The sequence below is a fragment of the Euprymna scolopes genome, chromosome 14, assembly GCF_053919585.1.
Source record: "Euprymna scolopes isolate OS-2025 chromosome 14, ASM5391958v1, whole genome shotgun sequence".
Taxonomy (NCBI): Eukaryota; Metazoa; Mollusca; class Cephalopoda; order Sepiida; family Sepiolidae; genus Euprymna; species Euprymna scolopes.
This window is the reverse complement of record NC_136495.1, coordinates 89,456,935-89,480,442: the sequence shown is the minus strand read 5'-3', so window position 1 is coordinate 89,480,442 and position 23,508 is coordinate 89,456,935. Positions and strand designations below refer to the sequence as shown.

The 23,508-nt window shown below is 37.9% G+C and overlaps 1 protein-coding gene across 3 annotated transcripts in view; it reads left to right on the top strand.

The window, feature by feature from the left end:
* LOC145293153 (12S rRNA N(4)-cytidine methyltransferase METTL15-like) overlaps window positions 1–23,508 on the top strand; it is a 574,136-nt gene that overhangs the window by 72,046 nt on the left and 478,582 nt on the right. Inside the window, exon 1 of one of the 3 annotated variants that reach the window (XM_080139600.1) lies at window positions 15,375–15,991. The exons of 1 other annotated variant lie outside the window; for it this stretch is intronic. In XM_080139600.1, the coding sequence (XP_079995726.1) occupies window positions 15,677–15,991 (315 nt within the window). In that variant the 5' untranslated portion in view covers window positions 15,375–15,676. Of the gene's footprint in view, window positions 1–15,374; window positions 15,992–23,508 lie in introns of those variants that run through there. One more of the 3 variants, XM_080139602.1, reaches the window with a different exon arrangement.

Genomic DNA, 23,508 nt, shown 5'->3' with positions numbered 1-23,508 from the left:
CCCTTTCGTCTTGGCCCATCGACACAGATATGTGCGCGACGCTTTACTTTTCTTTCTACAGGCCGGCTTGCCACTTTGTGTTTCTCTATTGCATTCCCCTTTCCTTCCACGCGCGTAGTTGTCAACGGCTAAATGAACACGTGTACACCGAAGACTTTCAATTCTCAACAGAAAATAAACGACATGTTTATTTTATTCCAGCATTTGAGTTCTTTGTTTCCTTCATTCAATTCGTTTCATTATTTTTTCTTGTAGCGAGTTAGGGTATTTTATATAGAATATTATATTTAGTTTATTTCTGAATTTAGCATTTTTATATACGTCTAATATGTCGTTATTTATATCTAATATATTTTATGTACGTCTAGTATAGTACACTATTTTTGTATATTTTTTCCAATAAAAAATATGTACATACGTATATACTTTCCTTTTACTCCCTTTTAGAATTGAAGTCATAACATTTGTAACCCTCCTTCGGAATATAATTTACATTTTACTTGGATTAGTTGAAATTCCACGGGTATTGCGGTTTATGTTGAGAGAAACTATTGCATTTTCTGTCCTTATTCAGTGGATAAGAGATCTTGCTAGACTGAGGTAATTTTATTTTTCGTCCTAATTCAGCATGTTCAATATTTTTTGGAAGCTGGATTTTCCCCACTTTAAGAACCGATCTTTTATCTAACTATGCCCTCGTAGGGAGCCAAGTAAATAGGGACGCTGTATCCAAAACCGGTGTTAGTTGTATGTACATATTTTTCACCAATATATTAAAAAAAAAAGGGAATATTCCCCACTATTTTGATTTATATTGAACACGTGTGTTCTCTCGCATATACTAAATGTCTCTGAGTTGTGAATTAACCGGACGATACTATTACAAATATTATGCATTAAAGCCTACTTTACCTAAAACTCGTTGCATTCACATGTGTACGATATGCTTCGTATTTTATTGTAAAAAGGATTTCTTATACGTTGCAGATATTTATGATAATTTTCGATAGCGAGTTTATATACATTTGCTTACCGGACTGTGTTATACTAAGAAAGAGTTTGTGAAAAAACAAGTTAACTTTTCTTGGCCTTAGCCCCTATTTGCCTTTGGTTATTTGGATTCCTTCGTAATATTATTAGTATGAATGTGTAATATTAAGGAGGCAAAACGAAGCATGTTAGCTCACGGAAGACATCTTTATTTACTAAGGGAAGTAACTCATACAACACAAATTATAAACAACAAGGAAAGATAACCCATATGTTGACATCCCTCTTTCACAAGAGAATTGTTTAACCAGAGGTTGCTGGATGAGTTTTTACAAGTGAACTTATCAACAGATCGCATCTTTTTCTTTGGAGGGGGAGGTTTATGATACGCCCCAATCTTGTGATTGTTACAGATAGTTCGTTTGTACTGGACTGTGTGATATGTGCAGGACTATGTGTTTCGGCAGATGGCGTGCAGATGCTTGCATGCATATTGGGAGTTTCTGCAGGATGAGCCTGGTACATTGGGTGGTGTGACGCGAGGGTGTATTATATGTAATTGATTGTGTCGTATTGGATGCGTGGGCAACTTTCTTGAGATGTCTGCGGTTTCTGCGAAGAATCTGTCCTGATGATGTCTCTACAATGTAGGAACATGGTTCAGTGCAGGCTTGTCTAACGGCCGCTGGAGTCCATCTTCTCGTCTTTTGGTCTTGTACTCGTACTCGCTGTCCTGCGCTGAGATTGGGGGGGGGGTCCTTAGCATGTTTGTTATGTTGTCTTTTCTGTGACAACTGTCTCTGTAACAGACGATTCTGGATTTCCTCCCTATGGATGTTTTGGTTTGTACATTTTGTGGGGAGATTGCTGACTAGTTTGTGATTAAAAACCAATTCACCCGGGGATGGGATAGTATGATCCATTGGTGTTGATCGCAGACACAAGAGGCCCATGTTTATGTCCCGATTGCTCAACATGACTTTCTTTATGACTGCTTTGACAGTCTGAATGCAGCATTCTGCCATGCCATTAGATTGGGAGTATCTGGGAGAGCTGGTAATATGCTCAAAATCCCAGGCTTTAGCAAATTCTTTGAATTGCTGGGAGCTAAAATGAGAGCCATTATCACTTATGAACCTTTCAGGGACTCCCTGCTCAGCAAATATTTGCTTGAGACAACTAATGACCTCCTTGGTGGAGAATTCTCTGAGACTGCAGATGAAGGGGTACTTTGAGTAATAATCCATCACAAGGAGATAGTTGATTCCTTTCAGATTGAAGAGGTCGGTGGCTAAGATTTGCCATGGTCGTATCGGAATCTCATGCGGCATGAGAGTTTCAGCGGGTTGGGATTTCTGGCACTCTTGGCATACAGCACATTGTTGAGTTATGGTGTTAATGTCATTGTTGATTCCACTCCAGAAAACACAAGTTGTTGCTCTTAATTTACACTTGTCACTTACTTGGTGTCCATAGTGTATCTTCTCGAGTACCTTTGCATTCATTGCTTGAGGTATCAGAATTTTGTTGCCTTTGTGCAGAATCCCATTTTCAATGGAGAGCTCATCCCTATAAGACCAGTATGGTTGAAGGTCTTTGTCCAGTTTCCTGCGAGAGTCTGGCAAACCATTTAGGATCTGCATCTTCAGCTCATGCAAAATGAGGTCGTCATCCGTTGCTTGAAGAATCAGTGTGAGTTTTTCAGTAGAAAACTGCACAAAGTCCACTTTGATGTTTAGGTCTATGACTTCTTTGTTCCTTTTGTTGGGTAGCCGAAATAATCCATCAGCTAGTAGCATGTTGTTGCCCAGTCGATATTTTATGATCATGTCATATTCCTGGAGTCTCAGGTGCATCCGTTAAAGTCGAGGGGGTGCTGCTGTTAGGTTCTTGAGGCAGATCATTCCCAAGGGCTTGTGGTCACTCAACTTCAAAGGAGCAGCCATAGATGTATGTTTGAAAGCGTTCACAGCCAAATACAATAGCCAGGAGTTCGTGCTCGATAGTGGCATAGTGCTGCTTGGTTTCAGTGAGTGATTTTGAGGCAAAAGCTATAGGTCTGCTTTCTTGTATTGGACGATGCATCAACTTGTATGGTAGATTTTTTTGATGGGTCATAGTATCGTAGCATCTCCTTGCATTTATGTCCTTTATTTCCTGCCGTGATTCTGGTGGCTATTGTTCCATTGGTAGTCAGCATCTTTTTTTAAGAGCTCCTTGAGGCTTGTTGTGAGGTCTGAAAGCCTCGGAATGAAAGGTGCCATGTAGGTAATGATCCCTAGTAACTTCTGCAGATCGATAACATTCGTTGGGCTCGAGAATGATTTTATTTCCTCCACTTTTTTGGGATCTGGGTGTATCCCATCCTCATCAGAAGATAGCACCAAAGAATCTGACTTGTTTTTGATTTAAGGCACATTTGCTGCTGTTGAATGTGAGGCCAGCAGTTTTTGAAGTCTCCATTAACTTTCTCAGGTTGTGGTCGTGCTCCTCTTTAGGTTTTTCCATGGATGATCACGTCATCAATTAACGCTAATGCTCCAGGGCATTTTTCTATGATCATATCCATTTTTTGTTGGAAACATCCTGAGACATGACCAACCCAAAGGGCATCCTCTTGAAGCAATATCTTCCAAAAGGAGAGTTAAATGTTGTGAGTAGCTGTGACTCCTTGACAAGTTTGATTGACTAGTAAACGTTTTTGACGTCCAGCTTTGAGAAGAATTTGTCACCAGACAGTTTGTGTGAGAGCTCCTCCATGGTTGGAGTTTTGTAATAGCATCACATTATGTTTTTGTTTAAATCTTTAGGATCTAAACATATTCGCAGTTTGCCGTTGCTCTTCCACACATAAACGATGCTGCTTACCCAGTCAGTTATTTCATCAATTTTTTTTATTATTCCCAGAGACACCATTAGGTCTAGTTCCGCCTTTATCTCGTCCCTCATATTGATGGGACATTTCCTCGGTGCATGGACTTGGTAAGTTGTTAGGGCAAAGTATGATGTAGTACTCTCCGGGAAATTTTCCAATCCGGTCGAATTGGTCCGGATAGGCTTCCACGAGATCTCTCATAGAATTTACGGTGGTGTTTGATGGAGAATCAACTGGGGTACATGCCGTTCTCTGTATGGAACAGTGTAGCATTGCCAATTATAGGTCCATTTGATGTAACCACATAAAATTTTATTGCTTTCCATAGACCCTTGTTGTTTTATATCGATGGATCCACGCTGCGGGATATCAGAGCCATTGTATGCTGTAAAGATTGCAGTTTCTTTGTTGGTTGTGCCTGGATGTGGATGCTCATTCTGGTCCACATGTTTGGGAAACATCTGTCGGAACGTGCATAAGGGAAGTGTATTCCCTTCCTCTTTCTGATTTACTGGATATAAAAACATTCTTTCAACATCACCTGCCATTTCATCTTGCTGTACGCTTATACAGTTCTGCTGGTTTTTAAACGTATCCCATTCCGGTCCAAAATTTCTCTGCTTGGTTAGCTTGTTTGCTTGTGACTGCCTGTTGGTGTTTTTAGTTTTTCGGGTGTGGCACCTTTTGGCCCAGTGGTTCTTACGACAACACGCTGAGCACGTATTGCCACAAGCAGGACAATTTCTTGGTTTATGACGGAGTCCACATCTTCCACAGACATCTGCATTCTCAATTTTGTGTTTGATAAAGCTTATCTGGTTTTCACATTCACCCTTTATTTCGCCCATTTTTTTCATATAATCCACTGAAGCTTCATAGCTTCTGTACATGTTTAGAACTTTAGGCATCGCCAGTTTTTCACTTTTGCATACTAGCTGCTTTTGCAGCTCTGGAAATTTAGTGCACATAATTATCTGCTCTATAATGCATTCTTCTGTTTCAGTCTTGAAATAAACAAGCCTGTGGTTGCAAGAAAAATACAGACGACCGAGTAAGGTTAAATAAATAGATATTTTATTTCTCACCAAATCATAGACTTAAGGCATCGTTGTTATGATGGCCGGTCAGGCGTTGAGATAAACTCGTCAATGATCAAAGTTCTTTGGATTCGGTTGGGTGCGGGGGATGGCAGAAATGTGGCTTAGCATGTCCGGCGATCCTTGTTAGCTGATGTCGCTTAGCTGGGTTGGTGAGAGGTGATGATTTGGTATCAGCTGAAGAAGGAGAAGGGGCTTGTATCAGGATTGTGGGTGAGATGGTAGCGGTAGGCGATGCTGGCTTTTGTGTGTAGTAAGCTCCGAGTTTTGGTAGCACGAGTGAGGTTGGTGAGAGATGATGATTTGGTATCAGCCCAAGAAGGAGAAGGGACTTGTATGAGGATCATGGGTGAGATGGTAGCGGTAAGCGATGCTGGCTTTTGTGTGTAGTAAGCTCCAAGTCTGATGTCGCTGGAGAGGGGTCGGGTGCTGGTTGAAGACGGAGCGTGTTCACAGCACGCCACGCTAGGGCCTGTCTGTCGGTTGTCGAAAAGGCTGGTATTTTTATAGTGATGAAGCGGATGTAGTAGGGAGCAAATAAAGTTTTTTTTAATCGCTGGCTTGAGTTTGCTTTATGATTGTGTGTTTTTCGTGCTATAATGTGTTGTAATGAACCGTCTGTTTGGTGTATGTATGCATGTGTTATATCGATTTGAAGCTAATAAAATTGTGAATGTAATCTAGTCTGTGTTGTATAGTTGCATTGTTATGTGAATTATATATGGGTTGCGTTTGCTGTGATGTTTGTGTTTTGTATTTTGGTTTTGTCTTTTGCTATGTGGCTTTCTCTGGCAGTTTTCCTTGTTGAAGTAAGGTGCGAGTTATGCTAATGATGTGTGTATCTAAAGAAATGGGATTTGAAGTTGTCATGTGTATTTATTGTGTTCATTTGCATTGTACCAACGAACAGATTTGTCCTAACGTCGCCATTGTTGGTTTCCAGTTTATTCATGGAAATATGGAGGGATATGCGATATAACAGTCTCGTCCCTGAACTTGCATTTTTGCACCTGCATCTTGCAAAAAAGTCATCGATATTTTCTGTATCGGTCTGCAAGTATTTCTGTAAAAAGAAGCAATTCTGAAGTTGATTTGAGGCTCTATTTGTACTTGGAATTTGTTCCAAATCACTATAGGGTTGCGCTTGTTACCCTCATTTTCAAATGACCAGGAGTTAAATCTTCTTAACCCTTCTTTCCCCGATAATAATAAAATGTGGTCCACTTGTTTGGTTACGTCAATGTTCCTGATGGAGAAGTATAGCTCACACTGTTGTTTAAAGAATTCAAAAGACTCCATTAAGTTGTCGGTATCCTAGCACATATGTGGTTCCATTGAATGGTTGGCCATTTTCTTATAAACGATATGCGGGAATGCAAAGAAGATAATTAGGGAAAATAGGGGAAAAAAAACAACTCACAGTTTTACGAGTACAAGTCCAATATGGCGCCTTAGTGACGCATGTGTTCTCAAAAGTCCGGTAAGAAGACTGAATTGTTGTCAGGTTGTTTTCAAAGTTCTCATCTTTTTTTTTTTTTAGTTTATTCTCTTTTTTTTTTTAAACAGTACTGGCTCATAGTCGAGTTTTATCGCTGCCACCATGTTGTACCTTTTTTTGTAATATTATTAGTATGAATGTGTAAGGAGGCAAAAGAAGCGTGTTAGTTCACGGAAGACATCCTTATTTTCTAAGGGAAGTAACTCGTACAACACGAATTATAAACAACAAGGGAAGATAATCCATATGTTGACAGATACACATGTGATATTAGTGGCATGTATCCTCCCCTGACGTAGTTGTATATTTAAATTCTCTTCCCACTCTTTTCCTGGGTTGCATTTCAGTGAGAATATTACTATAAAGAGTTTTAAACGTTATTCTGCTTTTTCCAGTCAATTAACTTCCATATGAAAGTTTGAATTAATTTCAAATCCACTTAATTTTGAGTCATAGTGTCCCTTTTAATTTGTAACTGGGGATTGTATTGTTTGATATTTTACTGCTCAATATCCTGTATTAGTCTTGTTTTGTTTGTGCTATGAGGAAGGAATTTTATGCATATACCTTTGTAACCTTTGTGTGTGCATTTTTTTGTGTATAATATTTGAACATCTATTTTTTGTATTTGTTTGGAGTTAGTCCATAGTTTTGAAAAACAAACGCTAGATGATGTTGGTCACTCGTTCTTCCGGATTCCTTCTAAGGAAACGAAAGTATTATTTAGGGAAGATAATTGTTGTTTTAGATTTATTGCAGTTGCAGAGGGAATTACCAAAACCTTACTTTATGACAATGAAGGCCGATGTTGATGAATGGTTATGATCGGTAGATAACATAACTGAGTTGTTGGGTGATCGTTTCTTGCGTGATGATGTGGTCTGTTTCCTCGTCAAAGCGGATGCTGTTAATGTTGTAGTGTTCTTGTCCCAGGTTCGATTGATTCTCTCGAAGTTGGCAGATGGTATGGAGTGTGATTCCTTGTGCAATCCTGTGATATTTGAAACCCCTAAGGAGATGCTTGGCGAGTTATTAACTCCTAAGCACAAATGTCCAGACTCTGAAGACTGTTTGCTGGCAAGTTTGGCTTTGGAAATACTGCATCACAGTCTGAAGACTGTTGCAAATGCCACTTCCGATGATCTGCGTAGTCAGGCACTGATGTTTGATTTTTCTGGTTGGCAGTTTGCCAGTGAGCTTCCCAGGTATCGTGAATGATACCACTCATGTCCACAACTTGTTAAGCATGGGTATGAATCACATGAATATTGTGAAATTCATGGAACGATTTCCATGGAATGTTGGGATTGTTTTACTCTCTAACAATGTGCAACCACCAGATCTGGACGGGATTGTTTTACTCTCTAAAAATGTGAGTTCAAAAATTGCATATGTAGTTATTTACTGCACCTTTCTCAGAATACTGAGAGACTTGGTCATGATGGTGAAACATTACTCAGGTCACATAGTTCTGATAATAGTCAATGGGTGAAGGACAGGAGTCAATCCTGTGTGAAAGTGCAAGTTTTGTGCACTTCTTTAAGTGCTAATGTTAGCACTGGAAGAGAAACTCTCCAAGGTTATAGGGCAGAAAGTACTATATCCACCTGTCAACTTGTAGAAATCAAGAGGAGAATGGTTTTGGAAGAGTTACATGAACTCAAGTTGGATTGGGGCATCCAGATTCATATTAAATGTAACTCGATAAAGAATCCCATGATCCTGTCAAATTTGCTGACTACATGATGTGTAGTTCAACTTCTCTGCGTTCCTATAAGAGTGTAGGATATGTTGTGCAGAGATCACTTGCAGAACCTTCGTTGTATGAAGTTGCTTCGAGAACGCTTCTTGTTTTGGAGTCACATGCAGGTGTTATTGTTTTTAAATGTTTTTTGAAGATCTGCCTCGACGTAGCTTCCTGCAGTATTGCAAGAGCTATCGAAGGCGAGATCGATTTGTCCAGGGATATTTTTGAGGTGCTCAGGAGCATATTATACTTGGTTAGAACTGGGTTTTCTTATGCTGAGATGTTTGTTTCAATGCAGAACACCAGAAAATTGGATCTCTCCTTGATAGGGGTCTTCCATAAATATTACATCTCCAGATACCTAGGTGTTTCTGACTGTAGAGGCCAGAAAGGAGTTATCGCCCTTTCGCTCAGACTTTGCATAAGTGGAGTTATCCCCCTTATAAAAGGACAGCGAATCGCCATTATGTTTTTACATTCGTTCACGGCGACACGCTGTCGGATTGGAAAACCAGCTTGCTTAACGCAAACCTTACATGGCACTACGAACATATTGTCACTTTAAAACGTGAAATACTTATATCGCAGCATTGAACTAAAGATATCATCACACTATGGAACAAGAAAACGTTCTCTTATTACATCAACTAGTCGAATTACGGAAGGACATCTTACACGGACGAGCGAACACGCCGCAAACAAAAAGAATGCAGCGACCTTCTATAGGTCTGGACTCAACAGATAGCAAATGGGCACTCTTTTTAGACACCTGGTCACGGTACAAGGAGATGTGCAGACTCGAAAATCCAGCTGCAATTCGAAACGAACTGCGAGAAGCATGCACACCGGAAACGAACAGGTTACTGTTTGAGCTCGTTGGACCAGAACGACTCAACAACGTGGCAGAGGAATTCCTTCTTCGTCAAATACGACTGGTGGCCGTTCGAGGCTTACACAAGGAAGTCCACCAACAAACGTTTCACTCCATGAAGCAAAATGAGGGTGAGTCAGTGACCCATTTTTTATCGAGGTTACGTGGCCAGGCGAAATTTTGTGAATTTCGTATTCAGTGTCCAAACGAACCCACTTGCCGGCAGCAGGTTAATTACTCAGACGATATGGTTGCCGGGCAAATGATGGCAGGGTTAAGAAATATCGAACACCAGAGAAGGGTACTGGCAGAGGCAGCTACACTTCCTACCTTGGATCTAAAGTTTTCACGGTTGGTTTGCCTGGAGGCAACAGACAAAGCAACTCCACACTTTTCCGATGCCACACAACCTCTCACGATGTCTGGGGTACAAAGGTCGAATCAAGTACAACAAATGCATGAGGCAAAGGCCCTGTCGACCCCACGGGACACCAAACCTTGCAACGGTTGCGGAAAAACATCACACCAAGGTGGATCGATGAACCGGAAAGATTGCCGAGCAGTGGGACTCAAGTGCCACTTTTGTGGAATAGTAGGGCACATTAAAAAGGTGTGCTGGAAAATTAATAGATCCAAAACTGAGGCTATAAAAAGCGGGGAGTTGTTCATGTTTTGCACCACGGATAAAGCCCCTACTCACAGACACAATGAGAGACAACCGGCAAACATTCCTCACCTTGAGTGGAATGGGAAACAGTTCCAGGTGGGTGCCCCAGAACCGCCCCCCTCAGTTACAGCAGAGGTAACTGTAATGAACAAGTGCCATGCGACCTTTGGAAGGGTGCCAAAGAAGCCGATGAAAGTGAGCACCCACGCCATCCAAGCCTTCGCGGACACAGGAGCCCAAACTTGCTCTGTTGGCCCCGAGATTCAAGGACTCCTCGGGTACCCAAAAGGGTACTTGGTTCCAACTACCCATCGGATAAGGGGTATAACAAATAGCCAGTTACACATCAAGGGGGTCCTGTTTTTACATATTAAGGTGGGATCAAGAGAAACACGACAGGCAGTGTATGTGTCTGACAACACATCCGGGCTCTACTTATCACAAACGGCACTTAAGGAGCTGAAATTATTGCCATCCAATTTTCCTACATCATTATCGCAAAGCAGCTCAGCGGAAACAGAAGAGACGGCCCCTTGCGGGTGTCCGCGCAGAGCACCGGCTCCGAAGAAACCAGCAGCAATCCCATTGGAGCCAACCGACATTAACAGAGAAAAATTGGAGCAATGGCTAAAGGAACATTTCAAGGCCAGCGCATTCAATACCTGTCCACACCAACCACTCCAAGTAATGAAGGGTAAACCCTTAGAAATAAAATTCCTCCCAGATGCAACACCGACGGCAATCCACACACCAATACCTGTCCCCCATCATTGGAAGGAAAAGGTGAAACAAGATATAGACCGTGACGTGGCACTGGGGATAATCGAACCCGTACCGGTAGGCACACCAACTACTTGGTGCTCGAGAATGGTGGTCACACCAAAAAAGGATGGATCCTCAAGGCGGACGGTGGACTTACAAAAGTTGAACGAGGCGACCATGAGGGAGACGCACCACACTTCGTCCCCATTCAATCAGGTCTCGGTAATACCTGCACATACCAGGAAGACTGTACTCGATGCGTGGAATGGTTACCACAGTTTACCGCTGTCTCCAGCTGCACGAAACGCCACCACGTTCATCACTGAATGGGGTCGATACAGGTACTGTCGAGCCTCTCAAGGATTCCATGGATCAGGAGATGGCTACACCCGTCGATTTGATGATATCACCATGGACATGGCTCGAAAAACTCGGTGTATAGATGACAGTCTCCTGTGGGACAACTCAATGGAATCCTCATTCTGGCACACAATTGAATATATAAACCACTGCGCCGATAGAGGGATTGTGTTTAACCCAGACAAGTTTCACTTTGCTGACATGGAGTTCGCAGGGTTTCAAGTAACAGCGAACGGGGTCAAACCCACAAGAAGAATGACTGAAGCCATCCTGAGCTTCCCCACCCCAACAAATATTACTGGGGTTAGGTCCTGGTTCGGACTCGTAAACCAAGTCTCCTATGCATTCTCACAAGCCGAAGTTATGGCCCCATTCCGAGAGTTGCTGAAAACAAAGGACAGGAAATTTTATTGGGATGAGACACTGGAACAGGTATTCCAAGAGTCGAAAAAAATAATAGTGGAAAGAATTGAAAAAGGCATCCAAACGTTCGAAATGAACAGAGCAACAGGACTCGCGACAGACTACAGCAAAACAGAGATATCGTATTTTCTGTTTCAAAAGCACTGTAGATGTGAGGGGGAATTAAACTTGAGTTGTGGGGATGGCCATTGGAAACTCATCCTGGCGGGATCCCGTTTTACCAACGACGCGGAATCACGATATGCACCAGTGGAAGGTGAAGCCTTGGCTCTGATCTATGGGTTGGAATCATGCCGCATGTTCATACTCGGATGCCCAGACTTGGTGATTACAGTGGATCACTTACCGCTCATAAAGATATTTTCAGACCGAGCCCTGGAGAATATAAAAAACCCACGCCTGTTAAACTTCAAGGAAAAGTCACTCATGTATAAATTCCAGATAAAACATCGACCGGGGAAACTCAACTTGGCCCCTGACTGTGCATCTCGGTACCCAGCGGGCACCCCACCAAGAGACCAGGACCAATCCATTGACACCGCAGTCAAAGCCGCCTTCACATCAATGTATGAGAATGATACTACGTTAAGAGCCATCACATGGGGAAGGATTGTGGCTGCGGCAGCCACAGACGAAGAATGCAGGACTTTGAAAGAACTGATTCAAAATGGCTTCTCCCAGTCACGTAACAATATCCCAACCGTAGTTCGAATCTTCTGGCCTATGCGTGAGGAGCTATATTGCCTGGAAGGAGTGATTATCAAGGGGAACAAAATCCTAATACCTCGACAACTCCGCGCAGAGGTATTGGAATCTCTTCATTCCGCTCATCAGGGTGTGAACAGAATGCTGGCGAATGCAAGACAACGACTATTCTGGCCAGGGTTGGATGCTAACATCAGGCAAAAAAGAGCCCAGTGCCGCACGTGCAATGAAATCGCACCATCTCAGCCCAGGGAACCCTTGATGTCCCCAGCAGACCCGGAATTTCCATTCCAACAAGTGGTGGTTGACTTCGTCCAGATGCAGGGTAGACACTTTATGGTATACGCAGACAGGTATACGGGATGGGTTGAAGTGGCCCTAATGACGTCAGGAAGAGCCAAGATGGTGTGCGATACCTTGAGGACTTGGTTCTGTACCTACGGCGTACCGGAAGAAATTTCGTCGGATGGTGGACCACCATTTGAATCCCAGGAATACGACTCCTTTTTGAGGAATTGGGGCATACGAAAACGTACGTCATCAGCGCATTATGCCCAAGGCAACGGCCGCGCAGAGTTAGCTGTCAAAACTGCGAGACGTATACTGGCGGACAATACGGACAGTTATGGACGCCTGTGCCATGATCGGGCGGCTCGAGCACTACTGACCCATAGGAACACGCCTGTCCAGGATCTGGATATGTCCCCGGCCATGATGCTGTATGGTCGGGTCATTAAAGACCACCTTCCTGTCCTGCGGGACAAATACCAGGTTCGAAAACAGTGGACAGAAATAGGCAAACTAAGGGAAGTGGCAATGGCCAAAAGACACATGAGGAACGAGCAGTATTACAATCAACATTGTCGCCCACTCCGGGAACTCCAGGTAGGAGATTACGTCCAGATCCAGAACCTGGACGGGAACCACCAACGTCGATGGACAAAGACAGGGAGAATCGTGGAGACCCAGGGGTACTGACAGTACCGAGTCCGGGTCGATGGAAGCAATCGAGTGACATTGCGCAACCGTCGGTTTCTCCGCAGAATACACCCGGTAGTGGATGGCCCTCGTAACATCAAACAAGAAATCCCGAACCCACCTATAAATGTGGAGACCCCACAGGCACAACCTCCGGAGGAGGCAATGGAGGTGGAACAACACGTCGACACGGAATCCCCAAGCGAGCATGAGGAAGAAATGGAAGTGGAAGATACCACGGGAGGAGATACCCAAAAATACAGTCCTCCTCCGTTAAGGGAACCGTCAAGTCGGAGGACGAGAGCCCCAAGGGGTTTGTCGCCGCAAATGCGGGGGAAATCGCACGAGTATTTCTCCACATAAAAGATGACCACAACAACTTGCTTTTGTGGTCACGAAGGGGAGGGGCATGTAGAGGCCAGAAAGGAGTTATCGCCCTTTCGCTCAGACTTTGCATAAGTGGAGTTATCCCCTTTATAAAAGGACAGCGAATCGCCATTATGTTTTTACATTCGTTCACGGTGACACGCTGTCGGATTGGAAAACCAGCTTGCTTAACGCAAACCTTACACTGACAAGTATACCCAACTTTGTTTGTTTGGTTTTATGTATATAGCTATACAAATATTTAAAACTGTGATTGCCTTGCATAATTTGTGCAGGATTTGTGCTTCAGTTTTATTTAATTCCTCCGAGTTTGAGAACTTATCTAAGCATAGGGTTGATTGGATTTATCCCTCTTGTAGCATCGGTGTTGATCTCACTGGGTTCTTGTGGTTACAAGGGAGTTGAGATATTTTGGTGTCCACCAGAGGACACCATAAGGATGAAGAGGTTGGATGGTAGATTATGCGAACTTCTCAAGCCTTTATACTCTTTTATATGTAAATAGTCAATTAGCTGGTGGAATATTCTGTGTTCAAACTTCTGTGACCTTGCATCTGATCATTAGTTTTTAAATTTGTGAATCTGGTTAGGTACTCCTCTATTCAAACCTAAAACATGACGGTTTTCATGTGATTTTTTATAGAATAATCTTATTTGAATTTTTCTGCGTTTTCTTCTCATTTGTGTTTCCTGGAGATCTTCTGACCGTACATTGTGTGGCATATGTATATATAAAAGAAAAAAAAAATTGTATTATAAAATTTACAGGTGTCATCCAACTGCCATTTTATATGCCAGGTTGACTGCCATTTCTTCTTAGGAGAGAATTTTTGGAATTTTTTGTACCAATAATTGTTCACCCACTGTATACATTTATTATATTTTTATTCTGGTTCTTATATTTGATTTTCTGTATTTTATATCTTTCATTGATCTTAGTTTTGTATATTTTGGGTTCGTATGAAACTCCCTTTAATTTGAATGGGAGGGCGGTACTAGCTCCCTGATGATGACGTCACAAGTCCCAGTGCGAAAATCAGGCTCTCTTGGATTCCAGCGGTGAGGCGATTGGACATGAATTTATTACCCGGCGCAAATGTGGAATTTCCCGAGCCTTTCCTTCAAAGAAGTATAACCCGACAAAGAATACCCAGTCGCGACGAGGCGAACTTCTGAAAACTTTATTTACGTGGCTCCAGTTTGCGCATACTTTGAAGGAGAGTAATTTTAAAAGACTTTAAATTGAGAAAAAAGCACATGTGCTGTCTGCCATCAATTTGTGAGTACGTTCCTTAAAATTATTGTATTGAGTTAAGAAGTACTTCTATTTGAAATTTCAATATTGTATTCGTTCACCGATACATTTGCAATATAAGAACCAACGTTTGTTTTGCATTATATTTTGTTACTTTGGCATTCTTTGTTTTTGTATTTAATGCTTGCAAAGGGAAAAATGTGCAACTTTTTGTAAATAAAATCTCTTCTTCGTTTTAAAACAAGACCTTTCTATTTTATTCTTTAACCCCCCCCCCTTTTATTTCATCGTTTCATTTTTTTTTTTCTGCAGGCTGTTAGTTTCGCAAGAGGATAAATTTCCGGCAAACTGTCTTTGTGTAAAAAAAAATTATTCTTAAACTTCTATGTTTCATGTTTTTAAATTTTGATGTATGTTTATACAATCTTACTGTGAACCCCCCCCAAAAAAACAGTCTTTCTGTAAAAAAAAAAAAAAAAATCTTGTAAACATCTATAAACGTTTTATGTTTTTAAAATTCTATTTTGCTACGTTGACAAACTAAAATTATATTTTGATACATTAAATCTCTAATTAAAAAGAAATATTTTGATACATTTTTTATTCAATAAAAGCTTCGATTTTCATATATTTTAGTGTTATTTATTTCGTTATATATTTGTGCGTTATCGTAAACACTTGTTAATATTTGAGGTTCACATAATGGCCACTAGATGTCATTTCTCTTTTGAAGAACAGGGGTCGATAAGTCGTCTCTGTTGCTAATATGTCACTGTGCATGCAGAAGTGCCAGATTTTCAAATCGAGTGTGGAGAATGAATTGCGTAAACTCAGTTGTGTTTCTAAACTCGCTGTTTGAGTTCCTCTTTCGTAAAAATAAGACATAAAAAAAAAAAAAATTTTTTTAAATGAACGAATTTTTGGGCCAACATGTATTGGAGATATAATATAATCAATTATTTCCATTCGTTTTGTCGAATCGGGTTTCCGTAGTTTGAAGGTTACAAACGTAAACCGGAAGTTGCGTAAGTGACCCTTACACACGTGTTTTTGTTACCGCCATGAAAGAATTGCTTTTGCTCGATGTTTTCCGATACCGCGTAATCAGTGGATTTTCTTATAAATGCTACAAAATCACTGTACCACTACATAAGAACCCCCATTTTCGTGGGATGAGCATGCTTTCGCCTGCTTTAAATGTCTGTACTAAGCCGCGACCACCATTTATGATTTACTTTCTTCAACGTGCTTTCACGACTCCAACCTTTCAAGACGAACATCTCGGTAATATTTGTCATCACTCGCATGATCATGCTGGTCACATACCCGTCATGGTTGAGGAGGTTTTGTCTGTTTTAAACCCTCAAGAAAACCAGGTGAGAAAGACGAAGATAAAAAATAATATGTGTGTGTGTGCTTTTCCACTTGATTCGCAATAACACTAAAAACAAAAGAATGAAACATTGAATTAGAGTGAGGAGGCCCCTCTAGCGAAATACGCATTGGTTCCAATGTTGTAGTCATCACGTTCGAGGGAGCGCTTATTATTTTGTGTGTGTGGCTTCGTTTGTTTTTCTTTATTTTGGCTTGAACTTTACGCTGTTCGGATTATTTTGTTATTATGTTTTGTTTCGTGTTTTTTTTTTTTGGGGGGGGGGGATGGATATATATATTTTTTTGACATTGATTTAAATCTAAAATGTTGTGTAATTATTTCTTAAAAAAAAATCAGTTGTGCTTGTGCGTTATTTCTTCAATTTTGAATAATTTCACAATTATGAATGAATTAAAAATAGGCACCGCCAAAAATGGCCGAAAAATCAAGTTGTTGTTGTTTTTTAAAACGAAATTACATTTATTAAAATCCATTATTTCTGAGTAACTTTTTTTTTTCCAGAAAGATAAAACCCTGAATTTTATCATATAGAAAACAGAATAATGTAAAACTTTTTCTACTATTTTTAATTAAATTTTAAATGTTAAATTTTCCCAAAAAGTTAACAATTGACATGTTTTGTCTTGCACAAAAAACGTACATAAATATTTAAAAAAAAACGTTTTTGAAATAATTAATTTATTTATTTGTTGTCTAACTAAGATTTAGGATGATTTTCTAAGAGAATATGAAAAATATTATAATATAAGTACCTGTATTTCAAATAATTCCACTTATTCATATAGGCAACCAGTTATTTCGCGTCGATCACTTTATTGTACTTAGGCACTTATGTTACCGGGCTCGCGGGTGTACTTTCACCTAACAATTTAATAAACATCAATAAAATAAACTGTAGGGAAACGCGTGACCTACCTAACTAGCACGTGTGCATAATTCAATGGGTCGGTCGTGGAACGAAATGAATGAAGAAGAAAGAAACAAAAATGACTGCCTTATCTCTTTATATGCCTGCAATGTTACCACCTGATATGCAAATGAGATGCTCCTGGTTGGAAAAAAAAGAGGGTTGATTTTTTAGAGGGGACGTTCATTTTGAAGTTGGATTTTGAAGAAATAAGTTGAATTAGCAGAAGTGCGTTTGGAGTTGAGAGAAGGTGCGTTACGTATACAGAAGTTTGGAAGTTGGAAGTTTGGACAACAGTGTCAAACTTAACCAAGAAATTATTGGTCTGACGGGCAAAAGAAATAACACTCAAGTTATTGAATTATAAGCTATTTCGGCTCTCGATGTGCGGTGACTCGAAAGGCATGGACAGATTCGACTTTCGCTTGATACCTGAGTTTGATGGATCTACCACGGAACTGTCTGTCGTCAAATGGGTTGAAAAGGCTGAGAAGATCTGTACACTGTGCAGAATTAAAGAACCAGCCACAGTCATTCCTTTGAGGTTAACCAGAGGGGCCTATGCAGTCTACCAGCAACTCGGGGATGAACCAGACTGGGATGCAATCAAGCAAAGCCTGTATACAGCGTTTGGTACAAATCCGTTTGTTGCATTGCAACAGTTCACGAGCCGGCGACTTCACCCCAAGAAAACGGTTGACGTGTACCTAGCCAACCTACGAAAGTTATTGGTACCATTTGGTGGGGTCAACGACAAGATATTAAGCTGTGCCTTTTTAGTAGGCTTACCTGAGGAGATCAGCAAACTGTTGCAGGCGTCACGAATTGATGAATTGACAACAGATGAGTTATTAGCCCGAGCTCAAAACATCTGTAAGGAACAGGAACCAATTGCAGCAGCAACTAGTATTCAACATGCAGCAGTCGAACCGCATGGAGGCAATGTTGTCGGAAATTTATCTTGTTTCCAGATAAATTTGACGCTGAAGTAACTAACCTGAAAAAAAATGACAGCATGAAATAAAGGGGGGGGGGTAAAGAATAAAATATAAAGGTCTTGTTTTGAAATGAAGAAGAGATTTTATACGTAATAAAATTAGTTACAAATTTCTCCCTTTGTGGGCATTAAATTTAAAAAATGCCAATGATGAAAAAAATAATACTGGTTCATATAATGTAGATGTCGTATCCATGAACGAATACAATAATAAGATTCAAAATAGTAGTTTCTAATCACACTCTCATATGTAGTAAATTTTAGGAGCGTACTCACAAATTGAAAGCCAGTCAGGCACGTGCCTTTTTCTTTTTTTTTTCGTTGTAGTCCTTTTAGAATTTTCTCTCCCTCCATGTGCGAGCAAAAAAACGTAGCCACGCAGATGGATTTCAGAAGCATGCCTCGTCGCATGTCCGGGGTATTCTTGCCGGGTTTCCTTCTTTGAAGGAGGTGCCAAAATGAGAGGGGATCATGGAACATACTGAGGAAGATGGAACCGTGGAAGTGATGCCGCTGATTCTTCAAAGGAGTACCCGACAAAGACAGATACTACTCTCTTGCCCTGATTGTGAAACACCGCATATGGAACCACGAGAGAGGATAATGGAACAGACTGGTGGCAATAACGGTGGTAATGAGGAAGATGGCAATGAGGAAGTGCTGCCCCAATTCTTCGAAGAAGTACCCAACAAAGACGACTGCCCTCCTGCCCTGTGTGTGATCATGAGATCAGGGGGGAGTGTAGGGAAACACGTGACTTACCTAACTAGCACGTGTGCATAATTCAACGGGTCGGTCGTGGAACGAAATGAATGAAGAAGAAAGAAACAAAAATGGCTGCCTTATCTCTTTATAAACTATTAAACTGCCTGCCTTATCTCTTTATATATTATATAAACTATTAAACGCAAAAGCACAACTGATTTCTTAAAATAATTATACAACACTTTAAATTTAAATCAATGTATTCAAACGGTCCTTTGGAAAAGAAATATGTAAAATAAAGTGGTGAATATTACGGTGCTATTTTTTGAAAATAGTATTTTCAAGTTATTTCAAGTTTTACAATATCTTTTTGTTTATTAAATTGTTAGGTGAAAGTACAGAATAGTTACAATACACCCACCAGCCCGGTAACATAAGTGCATAAGTATCAATAAAGTGATTTTTAATATCGTATACTGTAATCACGTGATTAAAATTTTAGCAAATGAAACATTGGGAGTCAAAAGGGTAAACAGTTACTTTTTTTTTCTTCTATTTTCCAAACACGGAAGTTAATAATTGCCATATTTTTCATTAGCCCTCTATGTTTTTTATATTCTTGCTTGCTTTTTCCATTGTAAACATGTGCTAATAAAGAAATTATGTTTATCACCGGAATCCCAAGATTGGAATTAATGAAGCAAAGCACCTGTCATAGAAACATATAAATTATTTAAAAAAAAACAAAAAAAAACATCCACAAACTCACTTTTCATCAACCAAAAACTAAGTTAAAAAAAAAACTTGGAAATTTATTTTCATAAAAACAAAAAATTAAAAAAAGTAAAACAATAATCAGTCAATTTTTACGACGTGCTATTATAAGCATCCCCCCCGCCCATGTTAAGAACGGTTTTCGTAATAACCCCCCCCCCCCCAACCTCGAAAGCCGTTATTAACATGGGGGTTGGGGGATGTTTATAATACGCTGGAGCACGTAAAAATTGACCAAAAAATCATTTTCGTTCTTTTTTTTTTTCATTGAGAAACAAAATATTTCTGACTGGTGGAATCCAAGTTTAGCGTTACAAATTCCAGAGAATTATTTGAGGATGGGCACTATTGTCAAACAAATTATTTTGAGCTAAATAGTTTTTTTTTTTTTTTGTTGTTTAAAAAAAATTAACCATTGTAAGCATAAAACAAAATATCGAAGCCGGTCATTTTGTTTACCTTATCGCCATCATGTAAATTGAAAAATAAAAATGTCAGCCTTTCCTTCTTCATAAAGTGATCCTTTAATCTGATTGGTCCATTTTTTTTTCTTTGATTGGATTTTTGTCTTCAAGGTTCAATAATATTTTGCTTTTCCGAAAAGTATTTTACCTTGTTCTTTAAATTTGACACAACTTGTTGTTTTTTTTCCGTTTTGTATATAGTCAATTTTTTTTTTGGAAGTGGCTGGGTGGGGGAATTTTCTCTTTCTTTTAATTTATTTTACATTTGAACGGAATAAAATAAAACAAACGAAAAAATTAAATTGATAGAAGGTGGCCCTTATGTTTTGCGCTTTTTTTCAAAATATACTGAGGCTTGTAAGGAACATTATCTTTTAATCTGTGTAAACAGAAGACGTTAAAATTAATTTTATTTTTTAACTCTAGTCTGTATAGTTTGTTAATAAAAATCTATTTGTTTTACAAAAGGTAAGTCTTATATTGTTTTTTATCCATAGCAAAAAACGTTACTTCTATTAACAATTATAAAGTGAATGCTTTTCCATAGAAATTGACACAAACACACAAAATAATGACGTCACTGTTAATGTGTGTAATACTGACGTTTTACACATTGCCGTGGAGGAGCCTAATTTAAATCTATCGGAATTTCTTTTTATTATGAAACATAAGAGTTCAAATAAGTAAAAAATATATTTTTTTAAAATTTAAATACACGTATTGAGCAAAAACTTACCTTGAAGTTCCAATTAAAAAATGCTATAAATTTAATATTATGTTGTTTTTTTTTAATAGCGTTTTTTCTAATTAATATGTACTATAATCAGTTGAATTGCCAAAAAAAAGAAACTTCCTAAAAATTAATTAATTTTTAAAAGATTAAAACAATTAAAATTCCATTATCTCAAAATGTTCCGTTACAACATAGATTTTTAATTAATTGTGTTTAAATTTTTTTTTTAAATATTAAGTTTTAATATAAACATAACTCTTGCCAGCTAATTTATCACCAAATTAAAACCGATTTAAAAATATTATTGCAAAAATATTAGACATTTTATATTTTTGTTTGTCTCTTTTTACCGAACAAAAGTATGGAAGCCGGTGGTTAACCAAATAAACACTCATAAATTTTCTCATTATAAAAAACGATTATTATATTGATTATGATTTTTTTGACAGAAGAAATAAAATGAATTGCATAAAACATTAGAAGAAAAATTTTAAATCATAAGAAAAATCTAAAATCAGTAAATTATCAATAAATTTTGGCATAATGAAAATATGTTTATTAGATTAATTTTAATTTGTAAAGGATAAAAGATTTAAAAAATCCCAAATCAGCAAATTTATTAAATTTTGTCATAAAAAACAATTGTTTTATTAATATTGCTAAGAAAACATGTTTTACTTCATTATGTCTAGTATGTGAAGAAATTTTTTATAATGACAAAATTTATTAATTATTTACTGTTTTTGAATTTTTTCATTATCGTTTTTTGTTTTGCAATTTAAAAAGAATCCAATAATCCTTTTTTATATAAAAAATATATCGACAATTTACTCATTTAAAATATTTCAATCGTTTTTTTTCAAAAAAAATTAAAATCAATTTAATAAATAATCATTTTTTACAAAATTTATTTACAAAATTTGACAATATTGATATAATTGGATGATTTAAAATTTTTCTTCTAATGTTTTATATACAATTCATTTTATTTCTTCTGTCAAAAAATTATAATCAATATAATAATCGTTTTTATAATGAGAAAATTTATAAATATTTAAAATCTTAAAAAGTGCAACAAAATGCCAATTGCATTTTTATTAGTGCATAAGGTACATCTGATTGAGTTGAAATAATGAAACTTGTTAAACACGACGAAAGATTTGAACATCAGTAGGCAAGTTTTTGGCCTCCTTATTTTTGGATATGCGAGATATTTTGTTGAGAAGGAAAAAGAATTGAATAGCATTATTGGTGGTTAAACCCACAAAAATTCAACTCTAAATGAAGAAAAAGAAACTGCTTTCACCGAGACAATGCACCATGTCACAAGTTGATCACAATGATAGCAAAACTTCAAATTGATTCTACATCTATTTTATTCTCATGATCTGGATCGCAGTGACTACTGCTGGTTTGCAGACCTCAAAAGAATTTTGTTATTTTCCATAAACAATCAAAGTATTGGCAGAAAGCATAATAATATTGGAATTGTGTGGCGCCTATATTTATAGTCCTATGATCTCTGACGAGGAAGAGGGGGAAAAAAGCAACTATTATATTATATTAGATTGACATTCCTTTATTTTATTTTTTTTTTTTGTCAGAAACTTCTAAACGTCTGTGATTTTTGCAAAATTGATGTACTCATTCTTAAGAAAAACTGAATGAACAATTTTTCATTATATTTCAAATTTTGAATTTTAGACTAGTATATCTTTTGAAAATTATTAACATTTTCAATCCAGAAAAAAATATGTTAAATATAATGTATTAGAAGTTAAGAGTAAAACCAAAAAAAGACAAATGCTTGTAACACTAAAGCTAATTGTCATTGTAAAAAATTATGGAACAAATCACTTTTATTCATTTTTTGCTTGTCAGATAAAACGATAGCTGTTGAATTAATTTTAAGACTCCCTTTTATCTAAAATCCAGTTCTAGTTTTTTCTTTCCATCAACTTAAAACATCAATTTTAATGTTAATTTGTTGAAAAGTTGAAACATGTTATTGAAGTAAAATAATAAAATGAAACTATTATAATTTTAAAGAATATAAAATGTAAGTATCGAACAAAGTGGAGTTTTTGGGTTTTTTTTTTTCCAATTTAAACTTTTGTGAAAAATATTATTTTAGGATTGGTCAAAAAATTTATTTATAACTCAAGCACTCATCCTTAATATTTGATCGAAAAAAAGGATTCTTTAGTTTTTCCTATGAGGATGTTTGAAGTGTCTTTCAAAGAGTGTTTTTCCGAGTGAAATATTAAACCACTCATTAAAGAATACACTTACTACTTGTAACACAAATCCTAAATGAATAAAGCAAATGTAAAGTAAATCCAAAGCTTTAAAAAGTTTCTGAAAAAAAGAAAAAAAGCATTATTTTAAAGAAATGTTACTGACGTTGTTCTTTGCTTCTATTTTTCTTCATATTTGGAAGTGGAATTAAGTTTGCGTTACAATTTTTTTACAAGGATTTCCAAAATTTTCAGAAAAGTTTGGTAGTTCATTTTATTGACTGTCAATTCATGAGTAAGTACCTAATGTAAAGTGGGCTCACATATGATACAGGAAATGAGAAATATATTCTGATTGTTTTGGGCATAGGGAATGTTTCAACTATTTTTTTTTCCAGATAATGTGTATCCAAGAAAAATAATGAAAAGGGGCATCATATATTTGTGTTATACACGACTTCTTTCAATAACATCACGTTTTATTCAAAATTCAATTGAAGAATCCTCAAGCACAAATTTGTTTTTTAACCAAGTGTATTAAGTATATTTCTTCAGAACACTCTGAAAGATTACGCAAAACATAAAAAATGCAATGAAACAGAATACAATAGAAATGTACTCTGTTTCATAAACGTCTCATGATCCTAAAATGTTCAGTATGCTTAAATTTCTTTGACATG